Here is a 21,410-nt window from a genome sequence, read left to right as displayed (position 1 = left end):
CCTGGTTCTGCTCCTCTCGCTCTGCATCACTTCCTGGAGGAAGTTCCAGACTCCATGGAATTCCTCCACTTTATTATTCCTTTGAGCACAATAGTATTCCATCACCAACAGATACTACAATTCAGCCATTCCTTCACTTTCCAATTTTTGGCCACCACAAAGAGCGCAGCTATGAATGTTCTTCTACAAGTCTTTTTGTCCATTATCTCTTTGGGGTACAAGCCCAGCAGTGCTATGGCTGGAGCAAAGGGCAGACAGTCTTTGATCACGCTTTGGGCATAGTTCCAAATTGTCCTCCAGAATGGTTGGATCAATTCACAACTCCACCAGCAATGAATTAATGTCCCTACTTTGCCACATCCCCTCCAGCATTCATTACTTTCCTTTGCTGTCATGTTAGCCCATCTGCTAGGTGTGAGGTGATACCTCAGGGTTGTTTTGATTTGCAGCTCTCTGATCATAAGACATGTAGAACACTTTTTCATGTGCTTATTAAGAATTTTGATTTCTTTGGCTGAGAACTGCCTGTTCCTGTCCCTTGCAAATGGGAAATAATTAAAGAAGAAAGACACTAGCTGATGGGCAAAGACTTCCTGTAGCACTTGGAGAGTTCAGGATAAGTGGGCATTTAGCAGCACCTTTTATTTTTCCTAGATATGGCCAATGAGAACTCTTGACCACATTTGTTTATAATAAAGCTTTCATTTCTCTCACTCACAGTAGGTGGAGCAGGGAGGAGTAAGAAACAATCATCTCAAGGCATTCTTGATCATTGAAATTATAGAACTCAATTAACCAGTTACTACCTCAAATGAAATGCATCTCATTGCCAATGCTAAATGCATTCAGTACAAAATATTTCATACATTAAGCATATGAAAACTTTGGGAAGAAAAATGGGATTTTAAAAGTTAAGAATTTCTGGACCTCCTTTTGTCTTCTGCTGGATAGTCCCATCTCCAGATTGCAGCTCCAGTCTCGCCTCTTCAGCTTTTGGGAGGAATTCTTTGTTAATACAACTTTCAGATATTATTTACTAACCTTTAATTCACCAGCAGTTGAGATTATTAGCAAAGTCTCCACCTAAGAAATACATTAGAAAACAACATAAGCAAAAACCCACAGAAGATGGAGAAATCCAGAGCCAGAGCGCTTCTATGAGAAGCTCTTCCATAAAAAAATTTATGACCACTTAAACCCTAAACCACAAAACTTCAATTCATGGAGAAACTTCCTCTATTTTAATCAACTTAAAGCAGTTACTCAGATCCTCAATGGAACCCTCTGGCTCTCTCATTCCAGCTGAAGCATCCCATTCAAAGCTTTCAAGCAACCTTTCACACCTCTGAACTACGCTCCTGGCCCTCACCTTTAACACAGACATGGCTGCAGTTACATACACAGGCACCAACACACACACCCAAAAACTTAGTCAAACTGAGCTTGTAGCTAGGTTGAACTAGACTCCATTTTGTCCAATTTGCCTTGGGACCAGCTTCTGCCATATCTCTTCTCTAACTTTTGCCTCCATCAGGCCCAAATGTTGAAAACATAAGTTGCAGAGCTCATGAGGTGGTTCCTTGGACTACCAGCTGCCTCCTCCTCCTGGGACCACAGACATGCTGTTCCCCATTTCCAGCAGCACCTGGATAGCTCTGGACTCTGCAGCTCTCTATGCAATCCACAGACTCCCACTTAATATCCCCTTAATTAAGAGTGTGTCACTCCCCAGTACTCAAGGCCGAGTCCTACCTTGAAGAGCCACTTACCTAGCCCTCTGCTAACTGGACTCCTGACTCAACCCCAAAACGGTCTGTGTGCGTAACTCACGTCTTGGGGTCCTTTGAGAAGGGGGGCTCAGGCAGCCAGGACTTTGAATCTCAGTGGGACCTCCAAATTGTCACTGGGAAAAACAGAACTATTAGTCAAAATCACTGTTTAATCAAGGGCAAGAGGGCTTCAGTTCTAAAAGTCCTTAGCACTAATAGGCCAAGCAACAGAGCTGTTCTCTCCCTGTGACTGCACAAAATCTGCATTGAACTCTGGCTGCTCTAGTCACTGAGCCCTGGGAGAGTTAACTGTGCTAGAATGCAGAATTCTCAGGAGCCACTAAAATTGGAGAGCTTAAATACCTTTCTAGGTGAAACATGGGGGCTGAGGAGGAGAGGGATAGTTGATTAATTTTACAATAGTAAGAAAGGAAAATGAGTTCCAGACAGACTCCCATGTGACAATGTCAAACCTGTGGTTTCTACCTCCAAACTAAATAAACTGGGGATCACTAAATCTCAGTAAGCTACAAGTTTGGGGACTTCTAGATTCCATAGTGACAGCCCCTAAGTATAAACTATGTGTCACAGTTGAGAACTTCAGGTGCCTGGAAAGCTAAGCAACTGTGTTAGCCCATGGAATTTCCTAGGCGATGTAGAACTAGCCGGGCCATATTTAGTAGTCCTCTTGCTCTGATCATCCAATTTCAGAGGTGCACCCCTGGGGTTCAGGAAGGATACCTTTTGCAATGATGCAAGACTCCAAAACCTAGCTTAAGAATAAAAGAGAAATGTATTAAGGTATTAAGGTAATGTTGAATCTGGCAAGAATGACATCATAGGTGGAGGCCTGCCTCAAAGAGAAAACGGCACAACTGGAAAGTTACGCTCTGAAATGACACAAATTCTGGGGATTTTATACTTTTTACACTGAGGACTTGACTATGGTGTGAGATGGGGGTTGAAACAAGATTTCAAGATTTGAATGACAGATTATGTGGCAGGAATTGAGGGACATTTCAGCCCACATCAAGCTTAAAGCACTTAGTCAAATTCAGGAAACTGATACACTTAATTATATCCTTAATTATATATTTGGATGATCTGCACTTCTTCCTGAGTTAGAAATCAATTATGTTTTCTCCAGACTTGTATCTTATTGTTTCTGTAGAGAGATGGAATCCTGGCTTCTCTTTGTCAGAGAACAAATTTCCACCATGACTTTGAAAAGACAGTATTACAGTTGTAATAAATTTGCTAGGTCACTTAAGGGGTCAATCAAACAGCTTCCTTTTCCATTATTTCTTTTTCTAACTTCTTTTACTCCCTCAGTTCAGTCCAGTGCTGAAAGATATCAAAGAACATATCTAGAAGTAGAGACAACTGATATAACATCTTAAATCTTGCCTCATCACTGTTTCAGAAAAATACTAGAACACAGGGAAAACTGGCAGAATGAAACTGACATTTCCAGAGATGGGATTCTTCAAACATAAAGCTTAGGAACATGTATTTCTTCTACTTTTTCTCATGACTTGGAGCAAGGAGCTTCACAAATTCTATAAAAGTGCCCACAGCATATATTTCTCACCCTGGGGTGCTGGCTAGCTGTAAAAAATAAAAATAAAAAATTCTCAGGTAAATGTTTCCATGATAACTTCAGTGCCTGAGCACTAAAAGTCCAGTTTCCCTGCAATGACTTTTAATATAACATTTCCAAAAGTGTATTTATAGAGCATAAGTCATCTATGTAGAAAGAATATGGGGTTAAATGTTGAGAACTAAAAAGGAATTGACAGCTACTTATTCTTCTCCTGATCTACTTCCCTGAAATGCAAATTAAATGTGTTGCTGTAATAGGACCTAAATGTCCCAATGCTCCCTTTTCCCTCCAAACAATAGTTAAAACTGATTCTTTCTTAAAAAGCAACAAAGTCGGGACTTCATTGACTACAGAATGGAGTAAGGATCAAGCTGTACCTCCCCTGAGCTTTTTTGTAGCTCCTGTCAATATTGATGTTGTTCTGGTGACAAGGGAATAAAGAGCTCGTCCACACCAGAGCATCACCTCCCTCAATAAAGTTGCCATTGGTGCCATTTGATTGCCAGCAGCCCTCCTGAGTGTTTTCTTACGCCTTAGAAACCCCAATTAGGCAGTCCCTGGTGATCCCTGACATCCCTTACTCCTGCGTCAGTAAACATTTGACAAAAATTATATACTCATGATCATGCAAAATATTTCCATATTTGTCATGTTGTGGAAGAAAAATCGCCCAAAGGAAATAAAATGAAAAATAGTATGCTTTGATCTGCATTTCAACGTGCCCTTCTGAAGGAAGACAACATTTTATCATTATGAATCCTTCAGAATTGTCTTGGATCATCATATTTCTGAGAATAGCTGTAATTCACAGCTGATCTGCATCTTTGGGGTGAGGGGTTGCTGAACCCATTGGTTTCTACCTGCACTCACTCAGCTCTCACCTATGGTTTCAAAGATGCTGTAGAATGCACAGGGTTCACACTTCAGTAAAACCATCTCAGCACACAGACAACCAGGTCACGATTAACCAACAGGTCTCAAACCTATTGGTGACTTAGAGGAGGGGTAATTTACTCCAACAGTATAAATATTACCCTCCGGTAGATGGGGTAGATAAGAACAATTTATTCTGTGAAGACTGTAATAATCTCCCCTGATTGTAACAATGAAGGTACTTAGCTCTTCTTTCATAGTGAAGCTAGAATTGTAATCCACAATTTATTTTTAGATATTAATCCACAAAAGGTAATGTCAGTATTTGAAGAACATCTAACCATTTTAACTAAAAAAAAAGTGTTGAGTAACCCAAAAAGAAAATCTAACCAGAGAACGTGAGAACTAAAGAGTGAGCTGTCCTGGAGAAAAGCATCTGCTGTGATTGGTAGATGTGAAATTTAGGGGAGGTGACACAAGAGAAAAAGATTCTTTAAAAGGAGACATTTCAGATTTGGTGATTTGAGATGTATTCCGATTTGAGTTTCGAGTTGGAGGCTCTGACTCAAGAGGAGTGACTAGAAGACAGACACCCAGGCTTCTTTCTATTTATTTAGACTGTCTCCTTAGGAGTGAAAGGCTGACTTAGTGGACCTTGCTTTTTTCTTCCCCCGGCTGGGGCTTAGAAATTTTAACTGATATCAGAAGAAGCCAGAGTTTTCTCTATCATTCCTTAATATCTTCCTTTGATTGTAAATATTGTAAATAAACTACCATAAATTCCATTTACTTTAGAATTCATTTTGGGATTTAGAAATTAAATCCCTGGCAACCACCTATATAAATATTCAGAGTCCAACCACAACTAAATAATTCCAAGTCATAAACACAATGGAAAAGAGTCCTGTGGATGCTACACATCAGGATCATCCACTGCATCCTAGTCTTGACTTTGCTGTGGCCACTGGACTTCAATGACTCTGAAAGAGTGAGGCCACTGACTGTGTGCAACTCTGCATCACTTAAATTCAATTTATGCTCGAGTCATAAAGATATCACTCATTCAATTTTGCATAATCAAATTCTTATCTACTCCTCAGTACCACATTCAGTCACATTTGGGACCACTGGAACAAACTTCTCATCTGTCCCTTCTGCTGAGAAAAAGACTTCATAAGTCTTCCCCCAGCTCACTGAAGGACTGGAAGACTGAATTGCTTACTCACAACCTGGTTTAACCCACCTGACCTGATGGTTTGCCAGCATGTAGCTATTGGGCATATAGTGCAGCTTCTTGGAGCTACACTTGAGAGGTGGGTTGGCACCAAAATAGACCTGGAAAGGGCTTTGGTAAACTCTTCCAACCAGAGGTACAAACCCTCTTTGAAATACTCCTTATATGTTTCCTATTCATTGATAGAGCAGTAAACTGGCCCATTCTGCATTTATATATAATCTGTTAAATCTGGCTAGTCCTCTGGCAGATCTCTTTCTTTCCTTTTCTTTTTCTTCCTGCATTTCTTTCTTCAATCTTCCTATGACTATTAGAAATAAACTGGGTACATGATCTGTGACTATATATTGTTGGCATTCTGGTTTTGAAGAAAATTGTGAGAAAACTGTAGAAGGCAGTAAGACAGCAAATGGTTAATTGTGGGAATTGAGTGAACCACATTACTCCATTTTGTGACTCAAATTCTGGAACTAGCTCAGTTCCTTATGTCTTCAATGTGGGCCACACTCAAATTCGGTCCTGTAAGGAAACTTTATTTAACTGTGGAAATGGGGAGAAGACTTTACTGCATTATTTGAAGCTAGTCCTGTACATTTGGGTAGCCTAATTGCTTGTAGCTGCTCTTTAGAGATCTTTCACATAATGATCTGGATACATTGACCAGATATGAAGACTGATGCAAAGTGTTATTGTATATTTCAAGCAATCCATGTCTGATAACTAACCCTAATCTGAACAGTGAGTTATTGTTTCCATTCTCCCTTGATTGTTTATAGTTACTTAGGAGGAAGGGAAATCTCTTTTCCGGAATTCAGGAAATTTCCACCTTCTCTTCCTAACTTGTAGTCTTTCACCCGATTAGAAATCAGATTTATGTTGAATTTTTCCTTTTAAATAATTAGTCATGTCTGATTAACCGTTTCTATTTAATAAATGTCTGTCTCACCTTAAGTTACCAGTCCAACTCTAGTGAGGAAGGAGCTTGGTCCTGATTATGAATCAGATCAAACTTTTGTTTGCTCAGTCATTTTGTCTTTTGCCAGTTATTTTGTCTGGTCCTTTTCAGTTGTGTCTAACTCTTCCTGATCCCATATGGGGTTTTCTCGGCAACAGTACTGGAGTGGTTTGCCATTTGCTTCTCCAGTTCATTTCATAGATCAGAAAACTGAGGCCAGCAGGGTTAAGTGCCTTGCTCAGGGTCACACAGCCAGATCTGAACTCAGGAAGATAAACACTTCAGATCAAGTAGTCTACCACTACACCTAACTGCCCTAAACTGCTTGCTGAAATCCTGGTGAAAAGTGTGTTTATGATCCAGGTCTTGAAGCAAGGGTCACTCATTGAACTTTGGAGACCTGTGGAGAAGCAATCAATTTTTATCAGAGTATTTGTCTCTTTTCTTGTCCTGATGCCCATTTAGTTGATGGAGAGACCCTGACCCTGTTGGTTGCCAACATCACTCACTCAGGACAACCCCAGGTTAATGAAGGAAGTTCAAACTGGTCAAATAAACTGCTGACAGTTTGGGTGGGGCTTCAGAACCTCAACAAAAGGGAATCTCTCTCTCTTTCCCTACTTCCCCCCAGAGCTTCTCAGGAAAAAAAAAATCTTCCTTGTCTAGTCATCATGTTTAATATCATTCAAGATATTCCTCTTTCTTACAAAAGGTTAATCCTTCCCCCATCCATTAAGATGTTTAGAGGTTTGGATTTGGTTTTTTTGTTTTTTTTTTTTAATCCTTTTCTTCTGTTTTAGAATTCATACTGTTGGTTTCAAGGCAGAATAGAGGTCAGGGCTAAGCAACTGGAGTTGAATGACTTGCCCAGGGTTACCCAGCTGGAAAGTTTTTGAGATCAGATTTAAATACAGGATCTCCCAACTCCAGCCTGATTCTTCATCTGCCCTAAGATATTTAAATGTTATGAGTCCCATACTCTTTTGCATTGTATTTTTAAAAAATAATCCTTACCTTCCTTCTTAGAATTAGTACTGTGTATTGGCTCCAAGACAGAAGAGCAGTAAGGGCTAGGCAGTGGGGGTTGAGTGACTTGCCCAGGGTCACACAGCTGGGAAGGGTCTGAGGCCAGATTTCAACCCAGGACTTCCCATTAATAGGCCTGGCTCTCAATCCACTGAGCTACCCAGCTGCCCCCTGCACAGTATTTTTTTTTAAATCAGCAATGAGCCTACTTATTCCCTGAGGAAGGCTCCTTTGAATTGCTAAAATCAGTTCACTGGAGGTTGGGGGGAGAAAAGAAGATGATTGAGCACAAGCACTACTGACACAGATGAATGCATACTTTCTCTGGTATGAGGAAGGAACCTAAAAGAAAAGTGTCAGTAAGGAGAATTTAATTTAATATTGCATTAATTTACTATCAGTTTGTCAAATTTCTCTTTGTCAGAAGGATATCCTGGATAGTACAAATTTCTCCCTACCCATCCTAGAAAACACTAGGATAATCCATCTTACTAACCTGGTCTTAAGATATTTTCCCTCTTCATCAGGTTGGCCTGGAATCCACCCTAGGAATATGAATTCTGTTTATGTGAGACCCATAGAATCATAGAGTAAAAACTGGCCAGAACAATGCCAGTTTCCTTGCTGAGATGGAGGCTGCAACTTCAGGACCAGACCTCATTCCTCACATGATCCCACAAGTTTAGACATAAGGAAGGGTAGAAGAAAAGGTTAAAAGATTAGGCATGGGGTTCTTTCTGTCTCTATGTTGCCTTTAAAAGAATTCCCATAGCAGGAAGAAATTAATCTATATAAATTGCACATAGAGCTGCCTAGTTAAACATCCTAATGACTTCAGATTAACCAGGGAAATTTATTAAAGCTGTGATCTATTCTCAAGCCTACATCCTGACCTGGGAAGAGATCAACTGGTCATTTTGCTGTTAAGTGACTCACTCCGAAGACTTTCTACCAAGATGGCCCAAAGAAATTAAATGGCATCCTAATCAAGTCATGGAACCTTAGGTTAAGCTAACTGAGGATCTCAGAAGACATAGTCTCTCAAAAAATGAGCTAGAAAGAGATAAGCCAATGTATTTAGTAGAAAAATGAACACTCTCAGAACTATTTCTTCTGGCTTTAGAGGGATTAAAGAAATCACATCAATCTAAGTGAATCTGGAGAAAAAAAAGAAACCCTCCAAAGTCCATTTCATTAAAGGCCTCTGGAAACCACTATAAGGCGTGCCCCCCACCCTAATTAGTATTCATTTGTCCATTCTTGAGGAAGCTTTATGAGTCATCAGTTTTTTGAAGTAGATAAATGTAAAAGAAAAGAGAGGAAAAACTCATCTCACTTCTCAAGCAAGGGACTTCTGAAATAAGCCAAGAGGTTCTTCCCTCCCTTTAGATACTTATACTTGTTATACATCCTATAAAGGACAATAAAGAAATAAAGGCTAACCCCATACAAAGGAGAATAATAGGCTGCCCCCGAATCCTAAGAAAACCAACAGAGAAGATCATTTTCCATTCTCCTGCATACCCCATCTAGTGGAAATTCATTTTTGTCTTCATATTCAAACACAGTAGACACTTCATTAGATGCAACTGCAACTGATGAATAATGACAACTATATGTAACTACTCACTACTAAAAACTGCCCTAGATGTATTTATGAGAAGAAAATAACAATATTCAAAACATAGCCAAAAGAAATATTAGCAAGTATATCTAGAAATAAAGACAATGGAACCAAAAATGGACATACTTATGAGGAATGTTTTTAATCCAAAGGGTCCACTTTGTTTTTTATATTTTAAGCAATTTAAAGAAAAAATATGCATTTTAGCTCAGTTTTACCACATTTCACAAAGCAAGAATATTTTCATTTTTAAAATGTCACTGTTTCAGTTAATTTTGAGTTTTCCTAAACTGCCCTCTCTACAGGCAGGTTAACACTTCTAAGAAGAAATGTATAATATTTTTAAGTTATTAGAGAATTTGGGAATACAGAAATTTCATATAATGTGCATATACATTTTAAAGGAATAACATGAAATGCAAGTATTTTACTACAATTTCCACAAACTGAGAGTATTCCAAAGTAATTTTTAGTATATTCATGGAAGATTACAAGACACAAAAAAGTACTCTTAAAAACTGCAAGGAATAAATTTATATGAAAATGCCAAGAAAAACTAAAATAAATGCTACTTGACTATAAAATGATTTTTTATGTTTACAAAAACCACCACTAAGGGCAAAGGCAATCATAGGGCTAAAGGAAATTTATTTAATATCATATTATAATTAACACTCAGTAAAATAATAACCTGGGCACAAAAGTATAATTTTTATAGTGTAAGGCACTAAGGATATATGACAAAATGTGAATACACTAAATTTAAATTTTATATTTAAAAGCAATTTCTTACAAGAATGAAACCAATTTGTTTCAAGTACTTTTTAAACTACACAAAAAGAAAACAGCTAGAAAAAACATCTCTCAAGTCACAAATTATATCTACATTCAGGAACTCAAAGCAAAAAAGTACTTTTAAGCATCATTCTTGTTTATATAATGTAAGAGTAGGTGGCAATACAATGGAATATTTTTTTATAATTTTCTTATTTAAAAGAACACTGTTCTAAGGTAAAAATAAATAAAACAATTACTGGTAACTAGTTTTGAGAGCCTAGAAACAAAAACAATTTAAACGGAGAAACAGAAATTTTTAAGTAAGCCTTTCTGAAAGTAGGCTTTAATAAAAAAGACTATAGGAACTAATTTTGTGTTTCACAAAGTCATCATTTGTACTTAGCCTAGCATTCAAAATGTTGGATCTTATTAAATTTCATAACTATGTCTACTTGAGGAAAATTATATTCAGATAATAGGAAACATTTTATTTTTTTTCAAAAGGCATTTTCTTATTGATATTTAATGAAGAACATAGTAACATAATGTTGTAGGCAGAAGATGGTACCTGGAGTCAGTTTGATTCCTGGCTCGCTAACATTTATAGTCACAAATCTGATGGTTTGGTGGTCAAGTTTCTCAGGCCTCTGAATCCTATTTTCCAACTGTAATATGGAACAAATAAAATTAATGTTATACACTTCACAGTATGCGTAAAACATTTTTAAACTTAAAGCACATAAAAATGTGAGTGATTACATTAAAATCACTGATTTAAGAGTGAAAATTAATACAGAAAAACAGTAGTGTTTTAAATCTCTTACTTTTTCCTGTTAAATTCACAAATGATCATTTTTACCATAGTAACCCTATGTTTTAGGGTATGTGCCAAGGGATCCTTCTTATTAATTTACATACAAGCGCAGCAGATCGTGTATCATTTCACTTGAAAACCTTACCTCCAAATTGCTGTGCATGAAGCCTGGAACTGATTTCTTATAAATCAACTTTTTTTGTCTATCATGGGCCCCACCCCCTCGGCAATCTGGTATAGTTGATATCTCAAAGCATAAAATAAAAGCCATAGAATTACAAAAGAGACCAGTTAAGAAAAAATCTATCCACTTTGCCACCATACTTCCTATATTGGCATTTAATGTTTTTATACTTACATTTAACTATCTAACTAGGTTATGTATATGAATATCCATATGCGTGTATCTACATGTAAATTCATAGATCCAGGTTAAGAATCTTCACTATAAAGCTTTGTCTTTCTCCACCACACCTCATGAAATGTTTCTACTAGTCTGCCTTCCTTCCTGGCTACAAGTCCCCTAAATATACAAACCAATTCCACAGTCCCTACAATGATGGAAAATGTTTTCTATATCCTCACTTGAAACTGAAAATGTATTTTTTCTTAGGAAAAAGCAAGGCTGTTATTGCACTGGTTTTTTATGGGAATCATTTTATTTTGTTTTTTAATAAAAAGCACTTTTTAAAAGAAGTAAAAATGCCAAAGATAATCAATCTGGAATCACAGTGTTGGAAGGGACATTTAACCCAAACAACACCTGAAAAAAAAGGATCTACTTAAAAATATCTCCAACATTTTTTATGTTAAAGAAATTTATTAACATAATCTAATAGAAAAATATCTAAATATTTTTGAATGAATGGTACCAATCTGTAGGTTAAATGATTTGCTTAAGGAGTGTTTGAGATTCAAAGCTCCGTACACTAATTAATTTCAAAGTTAGCACTTAAACCAGTGAGTGGAGCTGCTTCAACTTAGTTAAAAGACAAAACATGAAGTAAATACACATGAAAAATATTAAAATCGTCATAACAGTTAAGTAATGCCTCATGAGAAAAATTATTCTCACATGTTTACAGTATTTCATACATTTTGGGTCAAGATACTACAAAAAACTTCTATCTTCCCATTGTTCCATTTGTTACTTTAGCCACATCTTCCCAAAGTTCCCAAAGAGCAACAGGCCATGAAGACAGGAAACAAAGGGTTCAGCTTCAAATGTTGTAATTTTTTAGACTACTCTGCAATGAAAAAACTCTCTTCATTGAGTAGTAAATTAAAAAAACTATCATGAATCTCTTGCTCATATTCACCAAATAACTAAATTTTCAAATTTTGAAATGTTATTTACTCCAAAAGTATTTTTTCTCATGTTAATCTTTCACTAACTTTTTATAAATGTAAGAAAAGAGGTTTGTTTTGCTTTTTGTAGAATGATGATATGCCACTTCATAAAAGCTTAAAAATAGGAGCATTTCTGTCAGGAGAGGAAATGAGGAAAAAATAACCATACATGTTGAAATTTTTTACAACTTTCTAACTAGCTTTTCAGCCTATTCAAGTTGATAAGACAACCATGGTTAAGATGCATCTATATATTTACATTAACATGTATTTCCTTCAAATAGATGTACATATACCTACACACATACACATTATTAAATATTTTTAAAAGTAGTTATAAATTAGTTGTCTTTAACAAACTAATGGGGCAGTTACATACCTCAATGGGTTGAGAGGCAGGCCTAGACATGGGAGGTCCTGGGTTCAAATCTGACCTCAGACAAAACCCCCATTGCCTAGCCCTTACCAGTTGGAATAACAAAAGGTAAGGGTTTAAAAAAACACTGTAACAGATATTGAAAATAAAACAATAAAATAATCTAAACAAAATATCTTTGTAACGAGGGTGCCAGGATTACCTTCCATACTCAGTTTCCACTAAGTTGCTGTTGAGAAGGATCACAACAGTCAGTAAGTTCTTTTTGACTTCTGCTTTCTCGTTCTTCATCTTCTTCATCTCTCTCCTCATTGCCACTATGATTTTTACAATATAGTCTAAAATTATCAAAAGAAGCAAAGTTAAGGAGATGTCAATGAATACACAGTTCAGAAAATGAAACTGACTCCGGTAAATATGTTGTAAATATGTGTGTTTTGAAAATCTTATTTAGAAATTCAAAGTTTTTCAGGCTATCTCATTCCTTCAATAAATTATGTTGCAAGCTACTGTGAAAAGTATCAAAGAACAATGCAATAATTCATTTGAAGCTTTTTATTTAAAATTTTTAAATTTAATTTTAACTTCCATTAACACTCAAATGTATAATAAAACAAAATGGACCTGGAAAAATATTCCAAGTTCACATGAAATGTGCTTGTCCATAAACTTTCTAATGTTCCTTAATAATTAGAAGAAATGTATAACACCAGTTACTAAATGAGCTGAATAAGCGTAAAATAAATCCGTAATCTGACAGGCACATGACTTTATTTCAGATCTAATGAAAATGACTGCCTACGATTTAAGCAACTTAACCAACACTGATTTACAAATTGTGACCTTTAAGCCTTTAATAAGAGAGAACCAAAAAAATAAACACAAAAATATATTTTATTTATTCCAGTGCAGACTTTTGAAAGTCACTGTTAACTTCAACTGTCACAATAAACCAGAATGACTTAAATAAAAATATTAGATTTGCTGTCACTATTGGCTGTCACAAACTCTCTGTGTGCTATGAGGGATTTCCGTGGCAAAGATACTAGAGTAGTTGGCCATTTCTACTTCTCATTTGGGTTAGCTGGGTTGCATAGCAGATGGGTCAGATCTGTAGTCAGGAAGACTCCTTCTTCTGAGTTCAAGTCATGCACAGTACAGACACTTACTAGCTTGTGTGACCATGGACAAGTAACTTAACCTGTTTGTCTCAGTTTCCTCATTTATAAAATGAATTAGAGAAGGAAATAGCAAAGAAGTCCCATATCTCTCCAAAAAAACTCTAAATGGGGTCATGAAAATTGGACATAACGTGAAAGCAACTGCACAAACAACAAAATTATTATTGTACACAATGAAGATCAAGCAACACAGACTCCGAGGAGGAAGTCAGAACAAAAACAGAGTAACATCACAGAAACGTAAACAGCAGAGAATATGGAAATAAAGTGGTCAATAGTGTCAAAGATTACACAGAAGCCAAGAAGTAAGACTATTCTGGAGAGCAATTTCTGTTCAATGATGAGCCTTGAAGGCAGAATGGAGAGTTAAGATGAGAATGAGAGGAAAGGAAATACAGGCACCTATTGTAGTCAACCTCCTCAAGGAGTGTAGCTACAGAAGAGAACAGAGATATGTCAAAAGCTGTTCAAATCAAGTGAAAATATTTTTTTAAGACATGGGAAACATGAGAATGTTAAAAGACAATAGAAAAGTAAGCAATAAAACAAGAGACTTAATACTAAAAGAAAGAATGGTTGAGAAGGCAATGGAATTATTTGTAGGGAGTTTGCCTTGGAAAGAAGGACAATGGGCAGAAGGCTTATGAATTGTGTGACATGAGAAGAGGACAAAGAGAGCTGGGCAAATGGCTTCAGTTTTTTTGGTGAAATTCTCAGCTGAGATGCTGAAAGGATGAGAAGACACAGTAGTTTTGGAAAAGATGAAAAAGTCATAGTGTTAATAGGTGAAATAGTGAGTTAGCCAGGGAGGCATAAAAATATTACCTTAACACTAGTTTAGAAGGTGGGTTGGATCTAGTTAATAACATAGTTTTGTTTTCCTTCAGCTTCATTCAGCAGCATGTGAGTGGGAGAAAAGGCAGCAGATACATTGATTGCAGAGGTGATGATATTAGAGAGAAGTGAAGGACCAAGAAATTGAAGGTGATGATAAATAAAATACAAGGTTACAAGGCAGGAGAGTTGTAATAATAAATTGTGGTCTGATAAGGGAATTTCAGAATTTACAAAAAAAGGAAATTGGTACCTTTGCAGATAATCACAAGAATAAAAGTAATGGCCATCTTTCTGTTGAGGGTGTTTAGAGGAGTATTGCTAAAGTCCCAAAATATAAGCACAGGAGTTGAATTTAAGAAAAAGTTCATGATTTCATTAAAGAAGTGTGGTTACCTGGTAGTTAAAAGCCACCAGATTTTTGACCGGGCAATTAATATAGTCTGAAAGAACCTCAGAAGAGTGCTGGTGATAGCTACAGAGCTAAAATGTATTGAATTTAGGGCTAGAGTTATTTTAATTCCCCACCTCAAATGAAAGGGAATGAGGAGAAGAAAGTGGTTGATATTTGTATGGTTATGTGGGTTGGAGAAAGTTATGCTGAAAGAATAGTAGTGACTTTAATAGGAAGAAATGTCATTAGAAAGCTGTATTTGGGGAGAAAGATAGACAAATTCCATCTTGGGCAGGCTGAGTTTGATATATCTCCAAGAATTCCAGTTTGAAATGTTTAAAAGGCAACTGGTAATATAGAATGGAAATCCAGGAGATAGATAATGATACTGGATAGATACATCAGGGAGTCATTTGCAAAGAGATGACTAACAGAAGAACATCCAGGGATGAGATTTAGTGAACAATAGGAGAGGTAGCCCATGAAAGATGAAACCACAAAGGAGAGAGTTAGAAATAACACTGAATCAGATTGAAGAATGTGGAGAGAGCAATGTTGCAAAAACCCAAAAAGGAGAAAACAGCCAGGAAGAGAAGAGTGATCAACAAATGACAGACAAAGAAAATCTATGAGATTTTACTAATAAAAATTGGGAAGAGTCCTATCAGTTGAATGATGAAATCTAAAGTGAGCTCTCCAAGTCTGATTATGATGCCTCTGTGAGAAGAAAAAAAACATAACAATTGTAATGAAAACTATCAAATTCTCTCTCCTGACTCATTCCCAGAGAACTATTTAGCTAACGTGTATATGACTAGAATTTATTTCCAGACACAGTTACTGAAAAATTCTTCATTATGATGATTTTTTCCCTGCCAATAGAGTCATTCAATTTCTTTGAAAGATATATCTAGAAGGAACTCAAAATAAGTTCTCATACAGCTCAAAAAGACTTCTTTGATTAATTAGCATGTTTTTAAAGGATCATTTGGGTGCTTACTTGTAAATTCCTCGTGACATATTTTCAATGTATTTAGCTTGATCTTGTACACCACAGTGGTAATGATATGTTTTTACACAGGCTTTTATTTCACACCCAATAGTTGCACCAGGTTGGCTACAAAGGGTACACCTCTGTAACAAAGAAATATGCAAGAGTGTCCTTAGTAAGATTTAGGTTAAGTTCACATTTCCTGTGTGAATTAACTAAATTGGTCTTAATACAGACATCTAAAATAGAATAGCAGATTGTGATAATCATCTCTATCAAAACTATAACATGATTTGTTGGCCCTATTAATAATTATTAGACATTTACTGGAAATCATCCTAGATTATACTGATTAACTGGAAATCATCTTGGGGTATATTACTTTTGGCTTACATTTGAAAGCTGTTTTCCTGCCAAAGTCTAATACTCTAATATAAATAAGTTTAACAAAACCTAGTAAACTAAGAAATTTTGCCCAATAACAAAAGATGTTTTATGTCATGTGTACTCTTTTTTAACTATTTTAAAGTATAAATCCAATGCAGCTGAGGAAGTCTCCAGGTGTAATGACTTTTCGTGCCACTGGATCCAGGCTCCCAACGCCGAGAGAGTGGGACTCTCTCTGTGCACCGACTTTTCCACTTAAATCTCCTTCATGCACAGGTGTCTTTGTGCACAAAAACATACAAAGACAATCGTCATCCTCGCTTACCGAGAGACTACTACCAATACGCTTTTTTTTTTTTAACTAAAGCATTTCTAAGTTTAAGCCTTCAATAGCCTTTAAAAGTGACTATATGGATTATACAAAGAAATTTTTTATTAAAAAAGATGCCAGGCTCTCCAGTTCTGAGAGAAAAAGTTTAAAGTCTCCTTCTTGTTTGAAAATTACAGAGAATTATACATTCAAGTGCTTACACCCAAATAAAAAACAATTAATAATAGGCATTTCATAAGAAAAACTGATAAACTCTAATTCCTTTCATAATCTGGAGAGCTACTTTCTTTCTTTGACTACATAGCATAGTAAAATGTTTCTTATAAACTGCTTACTTCACAGTCTTATTCACAAAAATTATAAAATTGTTACTAGGAAGAATAGACATTTCTGACCTAAAAAAATGTACCCAGATTATATGATTATATTTATATAAGATAACCGTCATAAAAATAACATACATATGTATGTCGACATTAAGGAATCAGAGGATAACTGCTATTTGAGGAAAACACAATAAAAAGAAAAAATGTTTTAAGTTATGAACACATTATAAAAATATAAAGAAAAATAAATTTGAAATGAAATCATTAGTAGAAATGTCCATGCCCTTCTAAGCACCCCATAATATCTTAGAACTTATGATAATTTAGTTTTAAAAATAGAACACAATTTTTTACAATATGCTTTTATAATTTTTATGCATGCAAATTTTTAAAACTTTTAAAACAGAAACTATGAAAACGGGAAAACAGTTACTATGTTTTTCAGTACTCCAATAGCCACTTTTACTATAAAACACTTGTTCCATTTTTATTTTCCAATTTTCACTGAATCACTTTTAAAACAAAAAAGATAAAAGTAGCACAGTATTGATGAGTTGTTAGACCCCTACATAAAGGAATATATAGTACACTGAATAAGCCTGGGTGATGTGGGAATGAACCTAGGACAGCTTGCCCTGGGAATTCCAAGTTTGTTTATCATATCCCTGAAGACTCTAATGGCGATTATAACAGAAGAGACATCATCTTCAGATTGTGTTCATGTATCTTATGGATACTTTATGTAGTCTGCTGCCACATAAATATTACCCCTAACTGTGTGGATGGGTATGTTTGGGATACCAATTCAGTTTCCTATAAGTATCACCCTTTCCCTCAATAAAGTTGCCATTGATGTCACTGAATACTATCTGCATCAGTGGTCCTTTTGAATTAGCCGTCCTTCTTATGATCATCGCTGTCTCCTTATCCCAATGAGGACTTCACAGGACCTTCACAGGGTCTTCACAGGACCCTAGATACAAGCAGGGTGTTGCTAGCCAAGCCCCTGTTCTTATCGCAGTATACGTACCATCCTTTTTCCTCGCTTAATCTCTTGAAGCACAGTTTTGATATCAAAATCACCAAATTCAGCCCGTGACGTTGTTGTAAGTTGAACTGTACCTGAAGAAAATAACTACAAAAGAAATCCAAATGAATGAATTTGTTTTGGCTAGTGTGTCACAATAAAATTTTTTTCATTAACCTGTAATAAATGCCAGGGTTCTTGTGGTTCCTTCAAAATTAACTAACCTTAAAGAAGGTGAGGTATAATTTAACAATTTCACTTAAAATTCTAACTACCCTACTGTTCTTAATATTTAAAATAAGCTAAAAAAAGCAACTTTTCTTACATGATTTATACTAAAAGCACTGGGAGTTCTATGTGTTATATAATATCTCCTCTAAAGCACAGCTAATTTCAAGACCAGCCCATTATCTACTTTTACCACTATGGTGAAAGCGGTACTTATTGTGCTTTTTGCCTGTTTCTATAACCCCAACAATTAGCACAGGCACAAAGCCTGGCAAATGGTATTTACCTTACAAGAATATTCTAAGGATTAAATAAAGAATAAGTGCATGTAGAGTCTGTTGCAAATCTAAGAGTATCCAAGAGTAATGTAAAATCTTCAAGTTAATACACTGGACAAACTCCTGACAATATAAACATTTTTAAAATATACAGACAATGAAAGCATTTTAACAATTATCTTAAGTGTTCTCTTTCATGAATAAGTTGCCTTGGACTGGAGAAGATACAGAAAAAAATGGTTAATCAAGCCGGGTCACCTAAGATCATTGAGGAAAATCCCAAGCTCTATTTACTTCAACTGACCAAAACCAAAGGAGCAACATCTAAAAATTGGCAGATGTGACTGCTGAGCTGATACCACTGATACTTCCTGGACAGTGGAAGACAAGAAAGGAATCCACTTAGCCTTCCCAGCAATATGAGTCAAGAGAATTCCAAAGGCCTGAGTGCAAATCAAAAACATACTTTAAAATTTTTCTTCATTTTTCTTAGAGAAGAAAAAGGCTTATATTTTCTTTCACAACATGACTAATATGAAACCAATGTCTACAACTACAGATATGTAACATTCATCACACTGTTTACTTTCTCAATGAGGTGAAGGGAAGGAAGCAGGGGAAAGAACATGGAACTCAAAATTTTCAAAAAGAAATGCTAAAAATGGTTTTCATAATTAGAAAAATATATGTTTTCTTTAAAAAACAAAAAGCAAGGCACAGCTGAATGGCTCGGTGGATTGAGAGCCAGGCCCAGTAGAAGGAGGTTTCAAATCGTACACTTCAAAGCTGTGTTACCCTGTGCAGTTCAATTAACCTCTATCATCTAGCCCTTACCATTCTTCTGACTTAGAACCAGTATTGGTTCTAACACAGAAGGTAAGGGTTTTTTACATTTATTTATTAAGAAATGAATGAATGAATGAATGCAGAGGAAAAAAGAGATTGATCAAACCAAGAGCCTGGGAAGAAAGACATAAAAAGACAATTATCAGCTTGCAAAAAGAGAAAGAAATATTTAATGAAGAAAAATAATTCTAAAAGTTAGAATTGACCCAAAGAATATGAATGCTTACAGAAGTCATAAAGAAATAAGAAAACGAAACAAATGAAACAACAAAAATTCAAAAGCTGAAAAAATTGAGGAAATGTGAAATAGTTCAAAATCATCTCACCTGAAAAACAGGACAAGTGGAGATAATTTAAGAATTCTCAAACTTTCCAATATCTATGACAATATCTAGAAACAGATTCTAGAAACCATTTTTCAAGATCATACATCATTAAGGAAAACTGCCAGATATCTTAGAAACATTAAGCAAAGGAAAAACTGTCTTTACTGGTCTTGTCCTAAAAGAAAACTCAAATTTTAATTTCCAGGCATATGTAGCCAAAATCCAAAGCTTTAAGGCCACAGAAAAATAATATTGCCAATGACCCAAAGAATTCAGTTACCCATGAGGCACTGATTACACAAGGTTATCAGCTACTAGTTTAAACAAGTGGAAATTTGAGAACAGGGGGCAGCTGGGTAGCTCAGTGGATTGAGAGCCAGGCCTAGAGATGGGAGGTCCTAGGTTCAAATCTGGCCTCAGCCACTTCCTAGCCTTGTGACCCTGGGCAAGTCACTTGACCCCCATTGCCTAGCCCTGACCACTCTTCTGCCTTGGAGCCAATACACAGTATTGACTCCAAGATGGAAGGTGAGGGTTTAAAAAAAAAAAAAGAAAATTTGAGAACATATTTCAGAAGGCAAAGAATATATAGCCTAATACCCAAGAATAACATATCAAGCAAAACTGAATATAACCCTATTTTCTTATTGATGCATGACCCATCCAAAGAAAACCAATCAGTTTCTGAATTGATTTAAAGTATCCTAGAGAGTTAACTAAAACCTCACTGAAAGAATCATTTCAGCAAAGTTGTACAGTATGTTCACATATCACCAAAAAAATTATAGATAATGTAAAATTCTGAGTCTACATGCTAGATACTCTTGAAACTATATGGAACACAATTTTTAAAACACCAATAGTTTCTATATAGTTCTTACTGTGTACCAAGCCCTTTTCTGAGCACTTTGTAATTTTTATCTCACTTGACACAACAAACCTAGGAGATAGGTGTTACTATGAGGTAGCTAGATAGCTCAGAAGACAGAGTGCAAGACCTGTAGTCAGTAACATCTGTATTCAAATTTGACCTCAGATATGGAATTATGTCTTTGGGTTAGTTACTTAGCACTGTGCGCCTCAGTTTCAGTAGAATGAGCTAGAAAAGGAAATGGCAAACCACTTCAGTACATTTGCTAAGAAAACCCCAAATGGGGTTACAAAGAATCAGACATAACTAAATAATAACAAATGCTATTATCATTCACATTTTATGTAAGAAGAAACTGAGGCAAACAGGAATTAAGTGATTTGCCTAGGCTATCCACAGGGTTTGTATAGACAAATAAAAGGCAGATCCAAATTTGAGAAATACTATTTACTCATGGGAAGGCCAAACTCATGTAACAGACATGTCAGTGCAAATAGATAGCTTGGGGGGTAGAGACAGATCTGGGAGAGAAGAGAGGATTCAAAAATCTGGCCTGAAACACTTAATACCTGTATGACTTTATGCCTATTATCTAATAATAATATTATTATTATGCAAACCACTTTATGCCTATTATCTAGCCCAGTGACGGCAAACCTTTTAGGGATCCCATGTCCATGGCCTACTCCCCCAGTTCTCCCAGAGTTCCTGCAGTGCCCTGCTGCCTCCACTGAGGCTCCCATCTAGCTCCCAGCCAGGCTGGGGGGGAGGGGGGAGCTGCGTCCTTGTGGCCATGGGGACCCAGGCCCCTTCACAATCCCTCTTACCATGCATTTATAATGTGCTGCTGCCTTTTTAGCACTAAATATATGAAGCTTTCCCCTTGCTTCATTTTCTTCTTCACCCACATGACAGAATCCACATTTGGGTCTAGGGTCACTAGAATTACTTCTGTGGGGTGACCGATCTCTCTGGAAAAGAAAAAAGAG

The 21,410-nt window shown here is 36.2% G+C and overlaps 1 protein-coding gene across 3 annotated transcripts in view; it reads right to left on the bottom strand.

Moving 5' to 3' along the window:
• Positions 1-9,207: 9,207 nt before the first annotated feature.
• Positions 9,208-21,410, bottom strand: part of LOC130456239 (PHD finger protein 6-like) — a 39,108-nt gene continuing 26,905 nt past the window's right edge. For all 3 annotated transcript variants that reach the window (XM_056809922.1, XM_056809921.1, XM_056809923.1), the window contains 5 exons: positions 21,249-21,392; positions 17,876-17,980; positions 15,811-15,944; positions 12,604-12,739; positions 9,208-10,526 (listed from right to left, as the gene is read on the bottom strand). In XM_056809922.1, coding sequence (XP_056665900.1) covers positions 12,613-12,739; positions 15,811-15,944; positions 17,876-17,980; positions 21,249-21,392 — 510 coding nt within the window. In that variant the 3' untranslated portion in view covers positions 9,208-10,526; positions 12,604-12,612. The remainder of the gene's footprint in view (positions 10,527-12,603; positions 12,740-15,810; positions 15,945-17,875; positions 17,981-21,248; positions 21,393-21,410) is intronic.

This window comes from Monodelphis domestica (genome assembly GCF_027887165.1).
Source record: "Monodelphis domestica isolate mMonDom1 chromosome Y unlocalized genomic scaffold, mMonDom1.pri SUPER_Y_unloc_1, whole genome shotgun sequence".
Taxonomy (NCBI): domain Eukaryota; kingdom Metazoa; phylum Chordata; class Mammalia; order Didelphimorphia; family Didelphidae; genus Monodelphis; species Monodelphis domestica.
The sequence above is the reverse complement of the archived record's forward strand: the minus strand, read 5'-3'. Positions and strand labels throughout refer to the sequence as shown.